Here is a 24565-nt window from a genome sequence, read left to right on the forward strand (position 1 = left end):
ACAAATAATCAACAGTCAACGTAAAAATTCTAGTTATTATAACATTAAAATATTTGTTTTTAAAGGTTTATAAATTTTATAAAATCCTTAAAATCAGCTGTAGACGCAGTACTACCATACCATACCAATGTAACGTGACAGGGTGACAAACAAAATTTCGACCAATCACGTGCCGAATTTCATACAGTTTTCGATACAAGAACTTGCATAGTGTCATACAGGGCACAAATGTACGTACAAGAAATGATACAAGAAAATGTATACAAGAAACGATATCAGAAACGATATTAGAAATGATACAATAAAATGCATAGTGTCATACAGCCTTAAGATTTAATTTGTTTCAGAGATCACCAACATCCATTTATGTACGTTTCTTCTTCTAGAAGTCGTCAGAACGGCTTTGTGGTGCACTTTTAATCAAATTCAATTCACCTGTCTAGTAAGGAAAATGATACGAAATTATTTTCTAATGGGTTGTAAAATGCAATTGAAGATGATTCCCCCCGTTTATAAATTATCGGTCGGTTTGCCTTGCAAATTGTAGAAGGCTCGGATTTTAGATTATTATTACCAGAATTTTGCTTTCTAGCGGATCTGTAGTGTTTCTTTACTTCAGATTTCTCGCTGTTTAAGTAGATGTCTCTATTGCGTCCATTAGTAAATAATTTCGTATTATTTTCCTTACTAAACAGCTGGATTGAGTTTGATTCAGAGTGCACCACAAAGCCGTTCTGACGACGCTTAGAGGAAGAAACATACTTAAATGGATAGTGGTGGCCTCTGAAACAAATTAAATCTTAAGCTGTCTCTCATTAAAAAGAGACTATATACTCATGTACAGAGTTTCTCATTATATTTTGACCCCCACTTATTTTCCTTAATTTCGGGAATACAAAAAAAAAGTTTCAAATAAAAGTTGTATTATTTTATCTGTACCGACCAACAGTGTAACAACAGACCAAATTTTGTATACAGGGAGTGCCCAATAAAATGCATCTTCAATATTTCAAATGGGACACCCTGTATTTTTTTATAGTTTTGAGTAGCCCTGCATTTCCTGATTACAAATATATAACATAGTGTAGCATTAGTTTTGTTCTATAATGGCGTATGGTACTACTATACTATACTAAGATAAGAAAAAAATATATTTAGAAAAAATATATTTAGAAAGTCAACAAAATTAATTACTTACAATACTACATTTAAGATACAATACTACATTTAAGATACAATACTACATTTAAGATTACAATAGATGCTCAAAGTGCCCTCCATTGTTATCAATGCACAAGTAATGTCTTCGTCTCAAATTTTCTAATACGTCAGATATTGTGTTATTATGACCATTTAATTTTCAATTTCCGCGCGAACTTTTGCCGTGATAGTGTTAATATTTGTATTTGAATCAAAATACACTTTTTCTTTTAAAAACCCCCCATAAAAAGCTATCACATGGTGTTAAGTCGGAACTATTTGGTGGTCATGTAATGGTACCCTTATTGCCGATCCACACATTAAATTGATTATTTAAATGTTCTTGAACGACTACGACATTATGTGGCGGTGCTCCATCTTGTTGCCATATCATAATATTCAATTGATTTTGTGTATAATTTTGATTTAATAACTCATCCACTTCTGTAATGACTGTGTCCAAATATGATTCCCCAGTTAATTTATAATCATAAAACAATAATGGTCCAACTATTTTGTTTTGAAATATTCCGCACCACACATTTATTGATTTTCTTCCTGACTTTTTTATTTGCTTAATTTTTCTTTTTCTATTATTTTTCTGTTCCCACGAATACCTATTTCTTCTATTAAAAATGCCTGAAGTTGAAAAATTTGATTCATCTGTCCATGAAATGTTATAAAAATAATTAGGAATATTGTTCAAATTTGTAAGCATGTTTTGACAGGACTGTAAAAGCTTTCTCTTATGAACATCGGTAAGTTCTTGTACCGGTGATATTTTGTACGGCTTATAGTTATGCTTTTTTAAAACTCTATGTATCGTCGCACGGCTTTTCTCTAATGCTAATGCATTAGTAGCATTGTTTAGACTAGTTTCGGAATTTTCTAAAATAAAAATGTTATTATGGATTTAATCTATTATTTAAGTATTTAATTTTTACCTTCAAAGTAAAGCAAAGTATTAAGATATTCATCATCATTTCCTACGATAGTACGTTTCTTCTGTTCAAACATTTTTTCATTTATGACATGACGATAATATATAAAAATGCATTTGCAGAAGGAGTCTGTCGATCTGGATAAATCAGCCTATATTCTCTTCTTGCCGCTTGCTTGTTTTTATTATTTTTTACATAAATTGAGAATATATCTACTTTTTCATCTGCAGTATAACCCATTTCGGTATGAGGACTGACAGTTTATAATACATTAATAATTGTTTCATGTTGAAATGTCAGTTGCATAGCCTATGGTTACCCTTTTGTAGTACCATACGCCATTATAGAACAAAACTAATGCTACACTATTAGGTCTGGATCCCGCGTGTGAAAAAAAAATATTAATAGCAGGCTGAAAATTTGTTAATATCTTAAGGGTGTCTAGTCGGATAAACTTTGATATATGGGAACACAGGAACAGAGGCAGTTTAAATATGGAACAGGTTAAAAATTTGGAACGGTCAGACCACGAAAACGGCATATTTATTTTGTCCGACAGAATAGACTTAAACTCTCCGAACAGAGATTAAACTCTTATGCAAAAATCAGACTGCTATTTATCACCTGTCATAATTCCTGTCATTTGACATATTCTACATGTTCCACTCATTAAAACGCCCATTTGGTGATAAATAGCTCTCTGATTTTTGCATGAGAGTTTAATCTCTGTTCGGAGAGTTTAAGTCTGTTCTGTCGGACAAAATACATGTGCCGTTTTTGTGGTCTGACCGTTCCAAATTTTTAACCTGTTCCACAATTAAACTTAGCCTGTTCCAGTGTTCTCATATATCAAAGTTTATCCGACTAGACACCCTTAAGCTATTAACAAATTTTCAGCTTGCTATTAATCAACTTTTTTTTAATACGCGGGATCCAGACCTATATGTTATATATTTGTAATCAGGAAATGCAGGGCTACTCAAAACTACAAAAAAATACAGGGAGTCCCATTTGAAATATTGAAGATGCATTTTATTGGGCACTCCCTGTATACAAAATTTGGTCTGTTGGTCTACACTGTTGGTCGGTATAGATAAAATAATACAACTTTTATTTGAAACTTTTTTTTGTATTCCCGAAATTAAGGAAAATAAGTGGGGGTCAAAATATAATGAGAACCCCTGTACATACATAGTTCCTCCCTAGTATCCTTTTTCAATAAAAGCATATTTTTAATATGTATAACTACATTAAACCATTTTCGTCCTTTATAACTGCAATTGTCTATCTTTTTTGTAGTTTGAAAAAACTGCTGACCACTTATTTGATGCCGCCTACTACGGGCAGACTGACAAAATCAACGGAGTTTCCGAGAATATCATTATGGGAATGCCAGCGCCTATCGGAACTGGAATCTTCAAATTACTTCACAAGCCGATCAGTGTCGAGCATACCCCAGAATCTGGTCCTTTATTGTTTGAAGAGACCATCAGAGAAATTACTGCTTAAGTTGATTCGATTGTATGATGCTTTCAATTGATTTTTATACTGTTAAAATAAAATTATTAAGATAAAAATTGCAGTTTGTTTCATTTAAATAGTGATTAGGGCTAACACACACCAAAAGGACTTAAACAATATTTACTGTTATGTGGATCTGTTGATATCAGAAACCATACATACTCTAGACTCTACACCTTTCACGTAAATGGTCAAGGTCAAGACAGCAAATTACTTGCCTTTCCAATACAGAGATGTCGCTTGTCGCTTTAGTCAATGTTCTTGTCAAATGTAAGAATTGACAATAATTGTCAATATAATTAATTAATTAATGGGTTATTTTTGTATTTACTTCACAATTTGTGGCTTTATTATTAGTGGTATGTATTACGTTTTTAATCAGAGTTAATCACAATTTTAATCAATTCTATCTCTTAGCAGAATTTTAGTTTACAATATGTGTTCGATGACCCCGTGCTGTGTTTCCACATGTAAATAAAACAATATTTTTCTCCGTAGGTTTCCAAATTCTAAAAAGCACCTCCATAAATTTCAGGCACGGTTGTAAAAGTTTACATGCAAATACAATTCCGACTTTAAAGTTATCAAGTAAGGTATTTATATAAAAAATCTTCCTATAAGTTATTCTTTCAAATCCATAAGGAAAAGTTTCCTGTAACTGGCTGTATACCATTAATTACAAAAATTGAAGTAAAAATCTTCTTTGTAAAAGGTATATTTATTTGAAAACCCCAATAAAGGTCTACTTTTAGAAACAGAACGTTTTCGCTCTAAAGAGAGCATCATCAGTGTTCTGAGCAAGCTCTACATGCTAAGCCACCAAAAATAACATGGGTTAAAATCCTTAAAATTTCGACTCAAGGTCTTACATTGACGTGTTGAATATTAAATCCTGGCGATGGATGAAATTTAGAATGATACCTCAAAGCATCCTAGTATGACTATTACACGAGCATGTGGGTGGTCGAGTCGATTTCTCGGTCTTCACAAAGAGAAAGAGTTAGCTTTTACCTTTCTCTTTGTGAAGACAGAGAAATCAACTCAACCACCCACATACACGTGGTATAGTCATATGATGCTTTGAGGTATCATTCTAAATTTCATTTAATATTCAACACGTCAATGTAAATGTAAGACTTTGAGTCGAAATTTTAAGAGTTTTAACCCATGTATTTTTGGTGGCTTAGCATGTAGAGCTTGCTTAGAACACTGATGATGCTCTCTTTAGAGCGAAAACGTTCTGTTTTTTAAAGTAGCCCTTTATTGGGGTTTTCAAATAAATATACCTTTTACACAGAAGATTTTTTTCTTCAAATTTTTATTCTTTCAAACATTTTCATTCAACTAAATTGATTTATTATAAAAACACTGCTTTCACTTGACAGTAGTGTTTAGCATTTTGGTAAGAAACTGAAATATTTGAAGTTTTCAGTAAAACTATGATTTTTGTTTTATTGGTATTTCAACCATACTCTTCAGTAGCGCAATGTTTTAACGAACTTTAGACTTTTAGTATTTTTATGTAGATATTACTTATAAGATCATTTAATTTAAAATTATTCAATAAAACATTGAATTGTCTTTCTGTTGTTTTAATTTCCTGCGAAATTTCATATTGGCATATTAACCAGGGTAGGTTAGCTGTAACTTTTATTCAAAAATCCCGCAAAATTTATAGTTTAAAATTCCCGCGTACCAACTATAATTTGTCAATTTAGTTGCTTTTCCAATTAAGAGATGGCGTTAATTCGATCCGAAAGTACAACATGATCGTGGAACATCTAGACTAGAGTATGTATGGTTTGTGGTAGATATATTTCTCACCAATCTACATAGATAAACAGAGCTGGAGAAAATAGCACAATTTATTCTCCTTTCATAGTTCTTTATTGAATCATCATCATTAAGGCTATTCATTCCGGGTGGAATGTTTGCCGCTCTTACTTAGAGCTCTCTGATTCGCTTATTGTGATCAATCACTCCGCAGTCTTCTTGTCTACTGTCAAAGTTTGTTGTATGACTTGGTTTTCGTTGCAATTTTCTTGGACTTATTTCGATGTGTACATAATTCCCTCCAGTTTCTCACCTTCAGGATTTTGATGTTCCTCATCAAATCTCATCCTGGTCATCCCATCTCTCTCTGGGTCTTACCCTTGGTCTTTCAGTTTCGGGCTTCCATTTGGTGACCTTAATCAGTAGGTAGTTTTTTCTTCTCTCTGTGTGTCTCAGTCTCTGTGCTTTAATAAATCTAACTATATCTTCTCCCTTCATTATATCTCGTAGTTCATTCTTCTCATTTCTCCGTTTTCCATTCTTATAGGACCCATCATAATTATTCTCATGATTTTCTTTTGGAACATACTTAATTTTTCTTTATCTGTGAGGCACATTGTGATTGTTGACATTATGATATCTTGATTTCTCTGGTCTTATCTTCTCTTCTAGAGCAGAGTACCTAGATATTTTGTTTTCCCTTCATTCATTTCTAGACTCTAGACCTCTCTTTTCTGTGCTTCATTTGCCAGAGTTGTTACTGCTTATTTTAATCATTATTTATCTCTTCCCATGAGAACTATGTCATCTGCATATGCTACTATTTGTATTGAGGAGTGGGCTATAGTTCCTTTAATTTCGCTGGCCTTGACTGTTCCTTCTACTGCTATGTTCAATACTGTGGTTGACAGGAAACACTCCTGTTTCTATTGCAATTGATTTTGTGTTACCTTCTTCTGTTGTTACTTTAGCTGGAGATCCATCCATAGTCATTTTTGTTAATCTGATTAGCTTTGCCGGTATATCTTGATTTTATCAGTATCAATACAGTCAAAGACTTGTCTGAAGTCAACGAAAAGGGTGTAGAGTTCTATGTTGGTTCGTGGTATTTCTTGTTTGTTTGTTTATTTGAATATTTAGTTAAATTTCAAGAATAGAAGCACCTAAAAGATTTTACCATTGTAAAGTTAGTGTGTCTAAAACATAAAATAGATGTGTATTACATAAACTCATACCTTCCAAGCCCATTGTATACCTACCATAGTGGATATTTTGGGATGTTAACAACAACAACTTAACTGTCCAATGAATCATATTATATGATTCACATAGCGTGTTTATAACCCTAATACCTACGTCCATGAATCAAATGTGATTCAAGAGTAGGTCTTATTTTGTAGGCATTTTAAAAATAATACGTGATGATAATCATCTACACGATGACATGAGCATGTTGTAATAATCATCAACTTTGAAGTGTGAAAAAAAAATTGGTAAAATATTACATAGTAGATACTCTTAGTTTTATATTATATTATACCAGTAGGGTAAAATATCAATACAATGTGTAGTAGGTAGGTATATTATAAAATAATTGCCTTTTATATAGAAATAAGAATACAAAACAATTTATGAGGCATAATATAAAATAATTCTTCTTTTTTGGCTTACCCTCTTGCACCGACCATACTCTCTTCCTCTTGCACAGAGCCATATACTTTTCTCAGTATCTTTCTTTCAAACTCATTATAATTCTTTGTTTCTCTGTTAGTAGTTCTTCGTCCTTGTCTTTGCATATCGTCAATTTTGGTCTAAATGACTGTGCTTTCTTTTATAGAATTTTTTGTTTTCATGTTGTTCTTCTGTATACCTTAGTCGCTAGTATTCTCTTTTCGTTATCAATTTTCCTGCTATTTCTTGTTTTCTTAGAAGCTGGTTAAGCCCAGCTTGCCTTTTTTCCCTATTGCAGTTCTGCATTCATCATCATACCATTCCACATTTCTTTGCCTTTTCCGACAGTTTCCTCTTCAGATTAGTTTCCGTTATTATTTTAATTACAAAGCACATTCAATGTATGATATAATTTGCTTTTATATGACCCAATGAACGTGGGAGTATAATTTGTGTAACAGCATCATATGTGATCATTAATTTTTTTTAGAAAAACGCTGATTTAACTTTTGGATATATTTAGTGATAATAAAAATCAATATTTACTGCAGTTACATGATATTTGATATATAAAATAGCATTGGATGTGGGAGACTCTTTGTATTACCATTTGGACAGTGAAGTTGTTAAAAAACAAGTCAAATAAATTAAAGTTTTTTTATTAAGATCTGAAAAACGTGTGACATACAAATGTATCAATAAATATCATATCTAACTAGCAAAACATTCATGATTCCTTTTTGGTCTGAACCAGTTCCCTTAAGCTATTTGTGGCCTCTTTCAGGGAGTTCTCTAAATAAGTTTTGTTGCTGTCTATAACCTTTATTTTCTCCTCTGCTGTAGTCTGCTTTGTTTTTAAGTTCACCAGCACCTTATCGATAGGCGTTAAAAGAAACATTCTGCCCACTGATTCATATGTCTTGGTGCCTGTATCCAATGTGCTGATTTCTCTGTAACAAAATACATACACATTAAACAGAGCAGGTTTACAAATCTATATGATGAATGTGATACCAGGGAAGGTGAAACAAAGATATAAAATAGCCAAACAGAGAGCAAAGAAAACAAAAGATTTCAATCTAACAATAAAACACTGAAAACGTTTGTTTTCTATACTTCCACAAAATTTATTACAACTAAGTGACTACAGCTGTTTCGGCAGAGTGCCTTTCTCAAGTGATATAGTTTACAATGTGTTTGCCTTTTTAAGTCTTTAACTGAAGAGGTTGAGGAGTGGGGAGCTGTTTGTCATTCAGAATTATATCTGTATTTTTCAATTTATTAATTTCCATAGATTCTAAAAAAGATAGCTTAAGGCCTTTATTTTGGATATGCAGAATTTGAAACTCTTCATTGAAAGAATGATTATGATCTAGAAGGTGAAGTGCGTATGTAGAAGTGTCTGTTTTTCTATTGTTGAAAGCCCTTTTGTGTTCTGCTATCCGTTTGTCAAAGGTTCTGCCAGTTTGACCGATATAAGTTTTCGGACAGTCACCACAAGTTAGTTTGTAACACCACTCTGTAGTTGCTTTCTCCTTCGGCTTTTATTGAAGATATTCTTCTTTAGTGGCGATTCGATTGAGGGTAAAATTGTACATAAATCTGCGCGCCTGCGCACACAGACAGCATGTAGTTCATTGCTAATCTTTCAAGGTAGGTATGTATGTATCTGTAACCGTGCAAATAAGTCATTAAAAGAATATATTAGTGTTTTTAGTAAATGTATTATTTATTATAATTCTTGTGTTTTTGGATTTGTGTTTCTCTGCAGTAAAATAATAAAATATGTAGGCATAACATTTTTACACTTTGTTGCCGTGTTGTGTAATTATATCCGAAACTTACATGTCAATTACAAGGACCTCGCTGGAGTAGTTGGTAGGGCTTTAGCTCCGAGATTGGAAGGAGGCGGGTTCGAATCCTGGACGATTCATATTTTTTTTTATTTTTGGTTGTTTTAATAAAAATTTTTTGAAAGTGTGAGATAAGAACGTTAGTTTAATTTTTAAATAAAATACAAATAACCTGTTAAGTATATTAACTTCGTTTAAATTACCTATATAATAGAAGAATATCTTCTTACGTGTGTACAAAGTACACACACATTCTTTTTGTTCTTAATATATTTACTTAAGTGGTTGTTAGTTCTGAAGGCTGGTGTTATTCCTTTCTTTTTTATGTATCTGGCTATTTTTGTTGTTATCTTGCCAGTATATGTGAGAGAGCAGAAGGTACTGGGTTCTTTCTGTGGTGGTGGATACACTAATTTCAGGGCTTTCTTATAGAGTTTTTGGTTTAAAATTTTGTTAACTGTTTGTTCGTTATAGCCATTGTTTACTGCTATTTGTTTAATGATGTTTAGTTCTATCTCTAAGTTATTTTTTGTCATGGGAATTTCTGTCAGTCTACATATCATGCTATGGTAGGCTGCTAATTTGTGTTGTGTAGGATGGGATGATGAATTGTGTATGATTGTGTCATGATGGGTAGGTTTATGATATACGGAGAACTCATGTTTGTTGTGTAATCTGGTAATCGTTACATCTAGAAAGTTTATGGAATTATTCTGTTCTATTTCTATTGTAAACTCAATATTACTATGAAGTGAATTAATGTATGATCGAGATTGGTCAAGTTGTCTGTTAGTTCCTGTAAAGCATACTAGTATATCATCCACATATCTCCACCAATATAAGAACTGTTTAAATACGGGATGTTTAGAAATTGTTGTTTCAAGTTGGTTCATAAATATATCTGATAGCAACTTACATCGGTCAAACTGGCAGAACCTTTGACAAACGGATAGCAGAACACAAAAGGGCTTTCAACAATAGAAAAACAGACACTTCTACATACTCACTTCACCTTCTAGATCATAATCATTATTTCAATGAAGAGTTTCAAATTCTGCATATCCAAAATAAAGGCCTTAAGCTATCTTTTTTAGAATCTATGGAAATTAATAAACTGAAAAATACAGATATAATTCTGAATGACCCACTCGAGACAAACAGCTCCCCACTCCTCAACCTCTTCAGTTAAAGACTTAAAAAGGCAAACACATTGTAAACTATATCACTTGAGAAAGGCACTCTGCCGAAACAGCTGTAGTCACTTAGTTGTAATAAATTTTGTGGAAGTATAGAAAACAAACGTTTTCAGTGTTTTATTGTTAGATAAAATGAACTTCCATCAAGTAACGTCGAATCCATCAAGATTTCAATCTAATTAGATGTATCCGAGATGAAAATAATAAAATACTAATTCACAAAAAGGATGTCTAAAAGAGATGGAAAAATTACTTTGACAGTCTGTTAACTGAAGAATTTGACAGAAAACCAGTGGAGTTAACCAAGATAGTAACAGCAATCAAAGTAACAAGTAACAGTGATCAAAATAACAAATGAGGAAGTGGTTCAAGCACTTCCAAAAATAAACAAAGGAAAATCACATAAAAGGACCACATGATATTCCTGCGGAAGTGTGGAGAGCATTAGGAGAGACAGGAGCAAGTTGGTTGGTTAACAGGTTTATTCAATAGAATTATGGAAGTTGGACAAATGCTAGAGGAAGAGAAGCAGTAGGTATATTAGTATCTGTTTACAAAAACAAGGGAGATATACAACAATGCACAAATTACAGGGCCATATACTGCTTAGTAAAACCATGAAAATATGGGAGAGCGTAATTGATAGACTGATCGTGAAGAAACCAAAATATCTGATAGTCAATTTAGTTTTATGCACAGCAGATCAACAACAGATGCAATTTTCATTATCAGGCAGTTGATGGAAAACAGACTCTCATATGGTATTCATTGGTCTTGATAAAGAATATGCTATAGTTCTTTGGGAGATTCTGTGGTGGAGTTCCCAGTGAATATGTCGATTGTGAGAGATATGTATGGAGGAGTAACATCTAGAGTTAATACAGGTGTGGGAGAGACTCATAAAATTCAGGTGAAGGTAGGATTGTACCAAGGCTGGGTGCTTAGTCCTTATTTATTCTCATTAGTTTTGGATCAGATAATTGCGAAAATAAAGGGTAACATTTCCTGGTGCTTAATTTATGCTGATGATGTGGTGTTGGTGGGAAATAGTGAAGGCAACTTAGAACAAAAACTTGAACAGTGGAGACAAGCTCTTGAGGAAATAGGTTTAAAACTTAGTATGGACAAAGACAGTGGAATGTTCGTTTAAAGATGGAATTACTACAAATAAAATGATGTGGAAGGGTATAAGAGTAAAATTAATTGTCCTACAAGAATTGATGGTAACTCGAGATCCTGTTTAGATCACTTTTTTGTGCGGTCAGTAAATAAGTGCAATGCTGTAGTCTTAAGAGGTAGTCACTCGGACCACTATCCCATACTCTTGAATATAACTCTAAATAATGAATTTAATAATAATAACAAAAAAGGAAGATATGGTAAAGTGTTAGATAAAAATAGATTGCTAACATTATTTCAAACTGAGAGTTGGGATGATGTTATGAGGGAGCAGGATCCGAATCTTGCCACCAATAGTTTAATAAGGATAATTACACAGTTTATTAATATAGCAACACAGGTAAAATATATTAAATGCAAAAATAGAGTGAAACAACCCTGGGTTACGCAGGGGCTGTTGAACTCTATTCGGCAACGAGACAATCTAAATAAACTTTGTGCTAAAAACCCATTTAATGAAAATTTCAAAAAAGAATATATAGTATATAGAAATATTTTAAGCAAAACTTTAGGTAGGGCAAAAGAAAACTATAAAATATGCCACAAATGAAAACTGCAATAGACCTAGTATTTCTAATATAGTAAGTAAGGATGGGAGTTTGATTGAGGATGACAGGAAAATAGCAGAAAAATTCAATAGCTACTTTAGTTATGTGGGAGAGACGTTAGCCTCAAAAATAAAAAAACCACCAGATCACATTGTAAATTCTTTAATAGAGCAAGGAAATATAAATAATAGCCTGTTTTTAAAACCTTTTTCGAGTGGTGAAATGGAAAAAATTATAAACACATTAAAAAACAGTGATTCAAACATAGGTAATGGTATCTCAAATAATATAATTAAGTACTACAGTAAATTTCTCATTAAACCTTTATTATACTTAGTAAATCTTATCTTTGAGCAAGGCATCTTTCCGGACGCACTGAAAGAAACAATAATTGTCCCTATTCACAAAAGTGGTCCAAAAGATATAGTTAGCAATTATCGTCCAATTGCCCTCACAAACAACATAAGTAAAATCATAGAAAAATGCATTAAGTTAAGATTATGTAATTACCTGGAGAAGCATAGTTTATTATCATCAAACCAATATGGCTTTAAAGAAAACTATGGCACAGAAGATGCCTTAATTAAACTTTCAGATCAAATTATTAATAGTTTCAACAATAAAAAGAAATGTATGGTCATTTTTATTGATCTGGCCAAGGCCTTCGACACTGTGTCACACCGTATATTGCTGGAGCGACTTAAGAAAAAGGGAATAAGAGGTCTTCCTTATAATTTGTTCAAATCTTATTTGGAAAATCGCTCCCAGAAGGTCAAAATAAATGAAACTTTAAGTGAATCAGCTCCAGTAACGTATGGTGTGCCACAGGGGACGGTTTTGGGTCCAGTGCTTTTTGTGTTATACATGGACTTTTTATTTTCAGTTCTCAAAGAGGCTAATATTATATGCTATGCAGATGACACAGCCATTGTTGTTTGTGAGAGCACTTGGGAAAAAACTCTTACCATAGCAGAGGAAATTATGGCAAAAATTAAAAGTTGGTTTGATGTCAGTCTGCTTTCAATGAATATCGAGAAGTCCCACTTTATGTGCTTCACAATGAATGAAGCCACGTCACCAGAAATTTTAGCTCTTAAAGTACATAAATACACATGTAAGGATCACAAAAAATGTGATTGTCAAACTATTAAAGTTGTTGATAAAATTAAATACTTAGGAGTATTTTTTGACAAACACATGAAGTGGGAACCTCACATTGAATATATTTGTGGTAAATTAAGAAAAATTATGTACAAATTTTACATTTTAAGAAAATGTTTAACAAAGGATACTATCATAAATATATATAAAGCCCTAGTCGAATCTATCCTAACATATCAGAATCTAGATTATGCTATGGGATTCTTGGGTGGGGCGGGGCGTATGGCAATCATTTGGAACAACTAAATGTCGTCCAAAGAAAAATTTTAAAATCAATTTATCGCAAGCCCAAGCTTTACTCCACTGAATTATTATACAAGGAAACTAATATTTTTGATATTAGGCAGCTTTATTTTAAAGCGGTTACTGTATATCAATATAAAAATAAACAAACACTACAGTTTCCCTTGCATGAATACTCCACCAGAAACAGGAATAAAGCGATACCCCCTAAAAGTGAAAAAACAATTGGACAGCGTTGTTTCACTTACCTAGGACCTAGGTCCTTTAACGTTTTACCCATAAATGTTCAGAATGTCAAGAACATAAAACAATTTAAAAATAAATTAAAGAAATATATTATAGATACGCCTCTTTCAGTAATACATGAATTAATTGAAGTTAGAAAATAAAACAAGTGTTTGAATATTGGACTCATAGTTGTTGTACTTAATTGTGTTTTTTTTTTTCTCATTTGTTGCTGTTATTTTTTGATAAATACATCGTAGGGATGCTGTATTTTTAAATTTTTTCCAGATTTTGAAATATAATTATTTTCTTTAATTATTTAAGTATTCAAAAAACAATGTAATGCTCTTTGCTTTTTCTTTGTTCTCTTATTATTAAGTAATAGATATTATATTATTGTATTGCCTGTGAAAAGATAGTGTGTACCTACTCAGGATATTTTTGTTACATAATGAACCAAATTGACCACTGCACAAGCATTCTGCTTCAAGTGGTATTTTTGTGTTTATTTATAGGGAATTATAATGATTTTAATGTATTACCATTGTATGTATTGTATCTTTTCTCTGAATAAACATTATTTATTTATTTATTTATTTTATATATGGAATATGTACCTGGGGTGCAGGTTATTCTAACGTTCTATCCCCCTTAATAATAACACAAAAAACAATTTTAAAAATCATTTTATTTAAAAAGAAATGTTTTTCTTCAGAAGATTTGTTTATAGAAGCAAATGTAATGCAGATTTTTCAACTTTATATTAAAACCATTGTCAGACTCTATTGTAATAATAAGTTACCAAAACCCAGCTCAAACCATCAATTTCTAACTAGATTTACTACTAATAATATGTTAACGACTACTACACCAATATATTACACGGCTGTTCAAAAAAGCTTACTCTTCACAGCTCCAAAAATATTTAACTCTTTACCTCCAGAATTTAAAAATAAAAAATTTATTAAGATAAAGAAATCACTTTCTAGCTGGATAAAAAATATAAAAATAAATAACATATTCTAGTAATAATGTAAAACTTTATAGAACATAGACATAGTCTTTTGTAAATCTTTATTAGGTTAAGTGAATTTTCTCTTGTTTTCTTAATAATCAGTTACCTCCATTAGGTTAATTTTATTGATTATAATAAATAGAATAAGTACACACACAAACAATATGTTCATCGTGTACTTAGCATCTAAGTTTTTGCATGTAAACTGATTTTTTCTTGAAATAAAATTATTTTTATTTATTATTTATTATGTCTTTGGATGGTGAAATGATTGATAAAAATGAATTTTAAGTAACTATGGTTGGTATTAGAGAGTAATGGAGAAATAGATGGAGATGCATGCAATAGAATTGTTGGGTGGATGAAATGGAAGGAAGCAAGGGGTGTGTTGTGTGAAAGAAAAATTTCAATGAAGCGAAGGGAAAATTCTATAAAACAGACATAAGACCGGCTATGATGCACGGAACTGAATGTTGGGCAGGTAAAAAGAAAGGAACAATGAATGTATGTGGCAGAAATCAGAATGCTTAGATAGATGAGTGGGGTAACAAAAAAGGATAAAATTAGGAGTGAGTATATTAGGGGAAGTCTAAGAGTGGTACCAATTATTGATGCCAAAATGAGGGAGCATAGGTTAAGATGGTTTGGTGATGATCAACGTAAAGATGTTAATTACCCAATACAAAGAATTGCTGAACTGCGGGCTACTGGAAGGTGTAGGAGAGGAAGACCTGGTGCAGGACGCTGCAGAAACTTATGGAGAAATGCACTTAGGGAAGCTGATCCTGTATAGGGATAATAGCAAAGAGAATGATGATGATTAAACGGAGCAGGCTTAACAGTTGCCGATATACTACCTTTCTGTAATTGAAGCATGCTGTTTATTTCTTTTCAAATTGTCTATTTGGATGTCTGCTATTCTCAACTTCTGTTGGGTTTCTATTTGTTTTTCTTGCAATTCCGTAAAAGCCTAGAAAACGAATATTAGAAATTGATTAATGGATAAAAAAATAATGTACCTTTTTTAATTCCATGTCGACTTTAGCCATTTTGTCAGATTATTTTCAAAATTTTAAATCTTAACCAAAAATGGATTTTTTCCAAGTTAACCTCCTATAAACGACAGATGACAGCTGTCAAAGCTTCACGTGTGGCTAAAAAAAATTTTATATTTCTCTAATTATTTATTTCATAAATAAAATTTTATATCCTATCACACGTTACTAAAAACATAAATAAATAAGCTATGATTAATAATAATGTCCTATAAATGGTCAAAATTATAAATTTTCCCCGATTACTATTTTAAATTTGCGTAGTTCAAATGTATCGCGTATAACTTCAGTTTGATTTTGACACTGACAGTTCCCGTTTATAGCTAACTTCACGTTTGTTCCTTTCCTCATGGCAAATTATTAAAAGGTGACGTTTGCCGTCTTCATTTCTGTTTAAAGGAAAAAAACAGGACAGGTACAATTTTCGTTACAACATACACTATTTTGAAACAAAACTGAACAACTTTTAAGTCTTTAAAAGTTTAGAGTCCTTATTAATTTATCGTTTATAGGTTAGAATTGTACATAACATATTGGTTTAGATTTTAGCAAAATGTCCAAACGAAAAGGAATGGAAGAGTCTGACAAACTCACCCGTATAGCCATTGTCAATGCAGATAAATGCAAACCCAAAAGATGTAGGCAGGAATGCAAGAAATCTTGTCCAGTGGTCCGGCTTGGAAAACTGTGCATTGAAGTTGTACCAAACAGTAAAATTGCTACCATATCTGAGGAATTGTGCATTGGTTGTGGTATCTGTGTTAAGGTAAGTACTTTTCCTCAGTAATGTAATGTTTATTTACGGACTTAATTTTTTTTACAATTCACCTTAACACTTCGGCGGCTGTGAGACACAAATGTTGTCTCATGTTGTTGTTGATAACAGCTGCGTGACACACAGTAGTTGTTTCAAACGCATAGAAACGGGAGACTCGTGGTAGTAGGGACCCACTTTTTTTTTAATGGCAGCCGACGTGTTAAATTTAACTTAAACTTTAAAGCACAGTTTGATTACATACAGTTGTTCCGGCTGCTCTCTGCACAAGCATGAAATTATTCACAGATTTATTTTTATACTACTTAGGTCTCTTTTTTTACTCACAGAAACTACTATCGAAAAATTAAGCTGCTTGTTGATAGAAACCACAATAAGTTAGAAACAAAGATAAACAATACGTTTCTACAGCAAAACTTGAGTTCTAACAGTGAGGTAGCTTTCCATTGAACCTTCCAATTTTCCATGTAAACCTGCATTAAATAGTTTTTTAGAGGTTAGGATAGGATTCACTCCATCAAATCGCTTGGTGAGAACATTAGTGACGTAACTTCAAAAACGTTTTGTAGTAAAGTGACTTCAAAAACGTAGTTTGTAGTAAAGTGACTTGCGTCACTAATGCATGCAGAAGTGGAACTAAAAGTCAAAGAGTATTACTGACGTATCGAGACTTCCGTCATTAAAGCATAATATCAAGTTCAATATTAGGAGTATGTTTAATAGATTAAGTCACAATTGGTATTTTTTGAGTTACGTCACTAATGTTCTCAGCGAGCGAAATGCCTTGGAGAAGTCAGTATAGATTACATCAACATGATCATACCCCTCATGAGCATCCAACAAAAATTCTTCCAAAACTAAAATATTGGTAGTAATAAAATGTCCTGGAATAAACGTATGTTGTTAGGGCATTAACACTAGAAGCACCAGCATTTTTGCATACCTAGAAGCACCAGAGCGGTCAAAATGACGGTTATTAAAATTTTCTATCCCCAGCCGTTTTTGCATTCTTGTTTACTTGAAAAATCTTAAATTGAGTTAATACCTACTAAAAAAAGACCTTATTTAATTAATTTATACAAATTACTTTATTATTTAAGCATAATTTATGCACCAGCAAAACTTTTTAATTATTTAAAGACCGAATTTTTCTAGGTTGACATCAACATATTCAAAAAGTAATTACACTAAGTAAGTACATCTAAAAGAAAAATTGCAATCTTCAAATAGATCTGGGCAAGTCCTATATTGTCAATTTTGTAAAATAAATATGAATGAGTAATATAGAGGGTCCAAAATATAAAGCGGTCAAAATGACTGCATCCAGTGCTTCTAGGTAGAGATCAATATATTTTAAAAAGTACTTACACCAAGTACATGTAAAAGACAAAATTATAATCCTCAAATAGATCTAGGAAAAGTCCTAAATTATCAATTTTCTAAAATAACTATGAATAAGTAATACAGTGGGTCAAAACTAAAAAGCAGTCAAAATGACCGTTCTGGTGCTTCTAGTGTTAAAGTAGGATTCAATAACGAACCAAGCTTTGCAGCTATGATTTAAGCTACCTTCAAAAAAATTTAGCAAAAACTGAAATTTTAGATATGACTCTTTAGTTTTCAATATTTTCTTTATGGACTAAGGTAATATAACTTTTCTTCCATATTTCTGGAAAGATACCTAAACTAAATATTTGTTGTGAAATAGAATAAATCTACACTTAAATATGACCCGACGAGAGCATCTGAGAAGCTGCAATACCACCTGGATATCCTTTCTAGATGGCTACATAAATGGAAAATAAGTGTTAATACTGATAAATCCACCCAAATAACATTTACTACAAGAAGAAGCAGACAACCTCAAGTTACCATGAAAAACAACCCTATCCCCGTAAAAATTGTGGTAAAATATCTTGGACTCCACTTGAGAAACTGACATGGAAGACACACATAAAAGCAAAAAGAATCAAAACTTAATCTGAAAATTAAAAATATGTACTGGCTACTCAATATAAAGTCCAAACTATCACTTGAAAACAAACTGACCATCTACAAATATACTAAAGCCAATTTGGACATATGGAATTTAGATCTGGGGATGTACCAAGCCATCAAATACCAAAATATTACAGTCATTTCAGTCCAAGACACTTCATATGATATCTGGAGCACCTAGGTATGTAACAAATCTAACCTTACATAGCGATCTAAAAATACCATTATTAAAAGATGAAATATCGTCTAAACTGAATAAATATAAAGAACAGACAGATCATGACAATCTGTTCAGAAGAAACCTATTCGATCAGCCCTTAGAAGATAGAAGATTGAAACAAATCTGGCCAGAAGACCTACTTGAGTGACTGTATGGAAAGGCAAATGCATACCACAAAATATAAACTATTTACTTATTAATGTAAATGTTAGTGTGGAGTAGATTGTAAATTTGCAATTAAATAAATAAAAAAAAACTTAAATATGAACATAGGGGATATATCGTCCCTGCCATTTCCAACTATCGAATGTGAAAAGTGGTACTTTTCAGGAGAGCAAAATAACTCTTCTTTAGAGACTCCTAAATCAGCGCATTGACAAATGGGAAAATTTTTATATTTTTTGTATGTAATGTTTAATCCTTGTTAGATTGATAACAAATTTGAACTGCTTATCGTTTTTTCCTTTCCAAAAAATCACATTCGTTACTTTCCTTTTTGTATTAATCAAAGATTTGTTTCGTTCCGATGATTCAAAGTAGCGAATGTATAATAGCGAATAACTGTATAATCAAATAATGAAAATCCGTTAAAATGAAATCATAAACTGCCTCACAAGAATTTTTTGGAAGCGATACTGAAACAAAATTCGCAAAAATTGTAAACAAATGCATTTTATTCTTCTCAGCAGTTTAGCATTTTCGACAGTTTACCTATTATAAGTGAATAGCTGTTGAATAAATTACAACACAAACTAACGAATGTGACACATTTGATATTTAGCGTTGTACAAATATACCTTTAGCTATATTTATACAAAACAAAAGTATCGAATATAACTATTTTCGTCAGTTTGCAGTCAACCAAATGAAAAAATGTTCATATTCGATGGTTTAAACAGCATATTTCCCGCGCTCCTAATCAAGCTACAATAACGAGAATTTGCCACAAGATGTATCACGTATAATGCGAGGGCAAGGTATCGAATCTGAAAAACCCGATTTTTCACATTCGATAGTTGGAAGTGGTAGGGACGATATTATCAGGTCCACAACTTAGTTTTAGATCAGTCTTTGACATAAATTCATATACATCTCAGTAACTAAATAGATTGCTGTTTTGACTGTGAAATTTTGATTTTGTTTTAGAAATGCCCCTTTGAAGCCATTGCTATTATTAATTTACCAAGTAATTTGCAAAAAGAAACTACTCATAGATATGGTAAGAACTCATTCAAGCTCCATAGGTTACCTATACCTCGTCCTGGTGAGGTACTTGGACTCGTAGGCACTAACGGTATTGGTAAATCTACTGCCCTGAAGATTCTTGCAGGAAAACAAAAGCCCAATCTAGGAAGATATATGGTAAGATATGCTATATCGCTAAACTGAGAAGAAAACTGTCACGACTCAAAAAACAACTTTTTTCTCGATAGACAAAATGGATTTTTTAGATCTTAATTTAACAAAGAAAAAGATCAACATTTTGAGTTATGTCACTTTTCTTTAAAAATACTGGTCACTTTTTTAAACATTAACGAAAAATACCTAGGCTTTTCTCTAAATACAATGGTTTTTGTAATAATTAACGATAAGTTTGCATTGAACGTCAGAGTATAACTGAAAAGTGTCATTGTTCCAGAGTAAAATTTGAGTTATGTCACTTTTCTTCCGGATGACCGATACGCCAAAATTAAGTGATCTTTGTTGATGTATTGCAATTTTTAGGATCCTCCAGATTGGACAGAAATTCTAAGCCATTTCAGAGGTAGCGAATTGCAAAATTACTTCACTAAGATTCTAGAGGATGATTTGAAGGCTCTTATAAAGCCCCAGTATGTTGATCAAATTCCCAAAGCAGTTAAAGGCACTGTGGGACAACTTCTAGACAGAAAAAATGAACTAGACAATATGAATCAAATTTGTGGGATGTTGGGTAAGTTTGTCTGTCTATGGCCCGGTTTTTCAGTGAGCGGTTAAAATTTTGGTTAGCTAACCTAGTTTAAATTTTAACCAGTATTTTAACCCTCATAGCGCTTTTCAGTGCTTTAAATCAAGTTAAGAAAATCTCGGTTAGCTAACCACTTTTTTTCTTCTGTTGGCAGCAGTAACTGTACGTGCGCATGTGCAATTCCAGAAATAATGATCAATTTGACAGAAATATAAATAAAAGACAATTTCATAACCAAATTAAAAAAATGATTAATGCAATGCAATATCAAGTTCAGAATCTTTGTTTAGTTCATAACGTCTACCTCGGTTTCATAACAGAAGAGAATTAGAATTACTGGGACGATTTAGACTTTTCTTCCGATTTTGCTTGTCAAAGACCACAGTCTTATCACTGTTTGAACAGATTGACCAGGAAATAAGAAGTCAGACTCGTTGGTAAATAATTAAGTATTTTGCTGTGTTGACAAATATAAAATAATCTTTTTAAAATATTACTAGGAATCATGCATTAAATCCTGTTACAGTAAGTGTAAACATAGGTACTTGTTGCAGTTATATTTAAATATATTTCCTTATAATTCCTTCCTATATAATAACGATAATAATTTATAATTTCAATAATAATAATTTCCTTATAATAATGAGGTATTAGAATACTTCCTGCGATGAAAGAAAATAACATAACTCAACTAATCCCTTCTGTCAGGCAGGTACTCAGTACTCAAAAAAATAAACAAATAAACATGATTCATTCACTGCACCAATGCGCAAGGTAACCGCAAAATTCAGAGTTAAACCATCTAACGAGGATCGGTTAAAATCGTGGTTAACTTAAATGAGTTTAAGCTCTAACCTAGTACTGAAAAACTGATTAACCATAAATATTTCGGTGACCAAAAAATAAATAGGTTAACCCAGCACTGAAAAACCGGCCCTATATTTATCACATTTAACACATTCACTGCCAACTGCAAGATAACTCGTAGATTGCATTCTATCCTATGATGCCAGCTACAAGTTATCTCATAGTAAAATAATGTGATTGTTAGATAAATTTGTCATTTTAGGCCATATTTCTTAAAATTACCCTGACAATCCAGTTGTGTTATTTTAAGAATTGATATATTTTGTAATATTTTAGTACTTACATGAAGTTTGCCTGGTTAAGTTACTAATTATTTATTACATTAATTTACTAATAATTAAGTTACACATGTTCCTATCGTATACCCTATTGTGCTCTAAATTTACTCTCCTGTAATGGATCCTTCTTTCATCAATGGTATTATTTTGTGAAAATATCTGGTTTAGAGAGTTAGATACACTATAGTTCAAATTCAAAAAGAATGTGTGTGTATTTTGTATGCACATAAGAAGTTACACTTTTCTTATATGATTTCAACGAAATCGATATACTTTAAAGAGTTTATTTATATTTTATTTAAATATTAAACTAATTTTAATACTTACTACTTTCCAAAAATTCTTATTAAAACAATACCAAAAATTAAAAAACTAAAAGAATAAAACACACAGAAACACATTGAAAAATGCCACAAAGAAATGATTTCTGAACAATGATTGGCAAACATTTTAACTAAATACGTATTTTCTGAAAGCAAATTTATATAATAAATATACTTACAATTATAAAATGTATAAAAAAAATAAAAAATAAAAATTTGCATTAGGGATCGAACCCGTGTATATTATGGTCATTAGGTTGTGAATCAAGGAACATTAAACTTCAACCATTGAGACACACAAACTGAACGTTTTAAACTTTTTGACAGTTGCTTATTGTGTGAATTTAATCAAATTAGTTTGATTTTTGTGGAATTAAAATATTAAAATACAACAAAACATAGAGTAAGAAACCAATATATTAGATGAAGATTGGTAGAAATTTTGTTGGTAATCAAATTATGTAAATCGAAGCATTACATACTACATTTTACATTTTACAAATAGGTACGTAATTTTTTATTACAATACACTAAAACATTTAAAATTAAGTACATGTTGCTTTTAAAAACTATTTAAAAAGTCACTACAATTATAAACTTACTTTTGTCTCTGTCCTCACAACAATAAAAACTAATACACAACATTTGTTTACCCATAGCCACCATATTGAACAATTTTTGACAGGTCATTGTAATACCCAATCAGAGCAAACGTATAAAGTTTCATCTGCGCATAGCACCAAGAATTTTGATGAATTCGCGCACATATTTCTATTTCTATACATTTACTCCCAAATGCGCCTAAAGAAGTATAACTTCAATAAGATTGTCAGGGCAGACTTTTGTAGTTCGTAAATACTTTATGGCATGCGGCTATATATTTATTTGTTTATTAGCCCTTATTTTAAAAATGTACACCCCACTATTGAACAACACTCATCTCTGGTCGCGGGCCCCTCCAGAGTCTATTTTTAAGCGATACCCTGACAATCCTATTGAATTTCGACTATAGACAGGACTTTCTTTTCAAGAAAAAAAGGCTTGAGAGTATGGGTAGAAGAAGTAGAATATGACCTTAAATCCAAATTCAATAGGGTTCTTTCTTATAACAAAAAGAACCTAGATACCAAATTCAATAGGTGTCTTATTTTCATCAAGAAGAACCTATATACCCATTTTTGAGACTATGATTTTTTTTGACAAAAAAAGGAAAAATAATATGGGAAGAAAACCTGTTTGCCCAAAATTCAATAAGTGTATTCTTTGAACCAAAAAGATGATACCTGGCAAATTTATAGATCCACCATCTTAGCTGTTTTCACTGATAGTGTATTAATATGATCAATGGATGAAGATGACTATCAAAAATTTTATCTAAATCTCTAATACTACTGTGTATTTAAATTTAATTGTTAAGTCATTAATAAACAAACAAAACAACAAGGGAGAACCGTGGGTCCCCTGTGGCACACTAAAAGTAACCTCAATGATCAATAGTTTCCAATTTTTACATTTTAATGGAATATGTCCACTTAAAAAAGTCTCTGCACCATTTGATCAACTAGTTCTAGTTTATTTAATAATATAATAATATGTTAAATGTCTTGGAGAAATCAATATAGAAAGTATCTATCTGGTCTCAAGTTAGATGAACCTTACCAAACTATCAAAAACCTTAGCAATAGAAGATTGCAAACAAACTCCTCTGTTGTTATTCTTTTTCTCCACCAACTTGAAAATAGGCATGATAAAACTGTCTTTCCACATAGTAGGAAAGATACCTTATAGCAATAACATATTAAAGATCTCTGACAGAGGCCTTGAAATGAGTATGTTAGTTATGTTTTCTGTAGCATTATCAATGCCTGCTAATTCAAGAATTTCAATTATGGTTTTTTTCCAATCATTGGGTGAAAATAATCAAAAAATTAAACATAGTTAGAATAATAATAATAAAGAAAAATATCATTGTATTATCCATTTTTCTAGATCTGCTGCACATAAAAGAACGTGAAATCGCCGCATTATCTGGAGGAGAACTCCAAAGATTTGCCTGTGCCATGGTATGTATTCAGAATGGAGACATATTCATGTTCGATGAGCCTTCATCATATCTAGATGTCAAACAGCGCTTAAATGCTGCCAGAACTATCAGATCCCTGATAGATCCCAGCAAGTAAGTATTTACACTGAGCACTTCTCTGGTACTCCTATCAATTTGCATTGATGAAATGAGGAGCAATCACGTAAAATAATTTTACTGTTCTAGGTTTATTATTGTGGTGGAACACGACTTGAGTGTTCTTGACTACCTGTCAGACTTCATTTGCTGTCTTTATGGAGTGCCTGGTGCCTATGGTGTAGTAACTATGCCTTTCTCTGTCCGTGAAGGTATATTAAGTTATCATCTTATTTGTATAATACAGTTAAAGTTTAGCTTTACATAATAACAATAATAGTCTGGGCAGATTATCGGGGAATAGGCCATTTTTGGGAAAAGTTATTTACCAGTAATTTTATTACTGGACTCGAATCTTATGATGCTATATATTAATAATATAGGTATGCAAAGTCC

The 24565-nt window shown here is 31.9% G+C and overlaps 3 protein-coding genes across 4 annotated transcripts in view; 2 read left to right on the top strand and 1 right to left on the bottom strand.

The window, feature by feature from the left end:
- Nucleotides 1-3718, top strand: part of LOC114325609 (DNA-directed RNA polymerase III subunit RPC1) — a 66984-nt gene extending 63266 nt beyond the window's left edge. Inside the window, exon 18 of the mRNA XM_028273711.2 lies at nucleotides 3441-3718. Within this exon, the coding sequence (XP_028129512.1) occupies nucleotides 3441-3650 (210 nt within the window). The 3' untranslated portion in view covers nucleotides 3651-3718. The remainder of the gene's footprint in view (nucleotides 1-3440) is intronic.
- Nucleotides 3719-7749: 4031 nt separating this feature from the next.
- On the bottom strand, nucleotides 7750-15700 carry LOC114325613 (prefoldin subunit 1). The gene is made up of 3 exons (XM_028273716.2): nucleotides 15546-15700; nucleotides 15384-15496; nucleotides 7750-8056 (listed from the first exon to the last, which is right to left on the bottom strand). Exons 1-3 carry the CDS (start codon nucleotides 15573-15575, stop codon nucleotides 7834-7836), a joined length of 366 nt encoding a protein of 121 aa, XP_028129517.1. The 5' UTR covers nucleotides 15576-15700; the 3' UTR covers nucleotides 7750-7833.
- Nucleotides 15701-15867: 167 nt separating this feature from the next.
- The window catches only part of LOC114325612 (protein Pixie), a 30052-nt gene continuing 21354 nt past the window's right edge, over nucleotides 15868-24565 (top strand). Inside the window, exons 1-6 of one of the 2 annotated variants that reach the window (XM_050662523.1) lie at nucleotides 15868-15996; nucleotides 16124-16347; nucleotides 19721-19936; nucleotides 20300-20507; nucleotides 23980-24166; nucleotides 24254-24381. In XM_050662523.1, the coding sequence (XP_050518480.1) occupies nucleotides 16135-16347; nucleotides 19721-19936; nucleotides 20300-20507; nucleotides 23980-24166; nucleotides 24254-24381 (952 nt within the window). In that variant the 5' untranslated portion in view covers nucleotides 15868-15996; nucleotides 16124-16134. The remainder of the gene's footprint in view (nucleotides 15997-16123; nucleotides 16348-19720; nucleotides 19937-20299; nucleotides 20508-23979; nucleotides 24167-24253; nucleotides 24382-24565) is intronic. The other variant, XM_050662524.1, reaches the window with a different exon arrangement.

This window comes from Diabrotica virgifera, chromosome 9 (assembly GCF_917563875.1).
Source record: "Diabrotica virgifera virgifera chromosome 9, PGI_DIABVI_V3a".
In the NCBI taxonomy this organism is placed as follows: Eukaryota; Metazoa; Arthropoda; class Insecta; order Coleoptera; family Chrysomelidae; genus Diabrotica; species Diabrotica virgifera.

Bases quoted from the DNA above. Each gene is read 5' to 3' on its own strand.
- LOC114325613 (XM_028273716.2), bottom strand. From the start codon at position 15,575: ATGGCTAAAGTCGACATGGAATTAAAAAAG. The intron at 15,497-15,545 runs GTACATTATTTT...TTCGTTTTCTAG, and splicing joins TCGACATGGAATTAAAAAAG to GCTTTTACGGAATTGCAAGA. The intron at 8,057-15,383 runs GTAGTATATCGG...ATTTTGTTACAG, and splicing joins CATGCTTCAATTACAGAAAG to AGAAATCAGCACATTGGATA.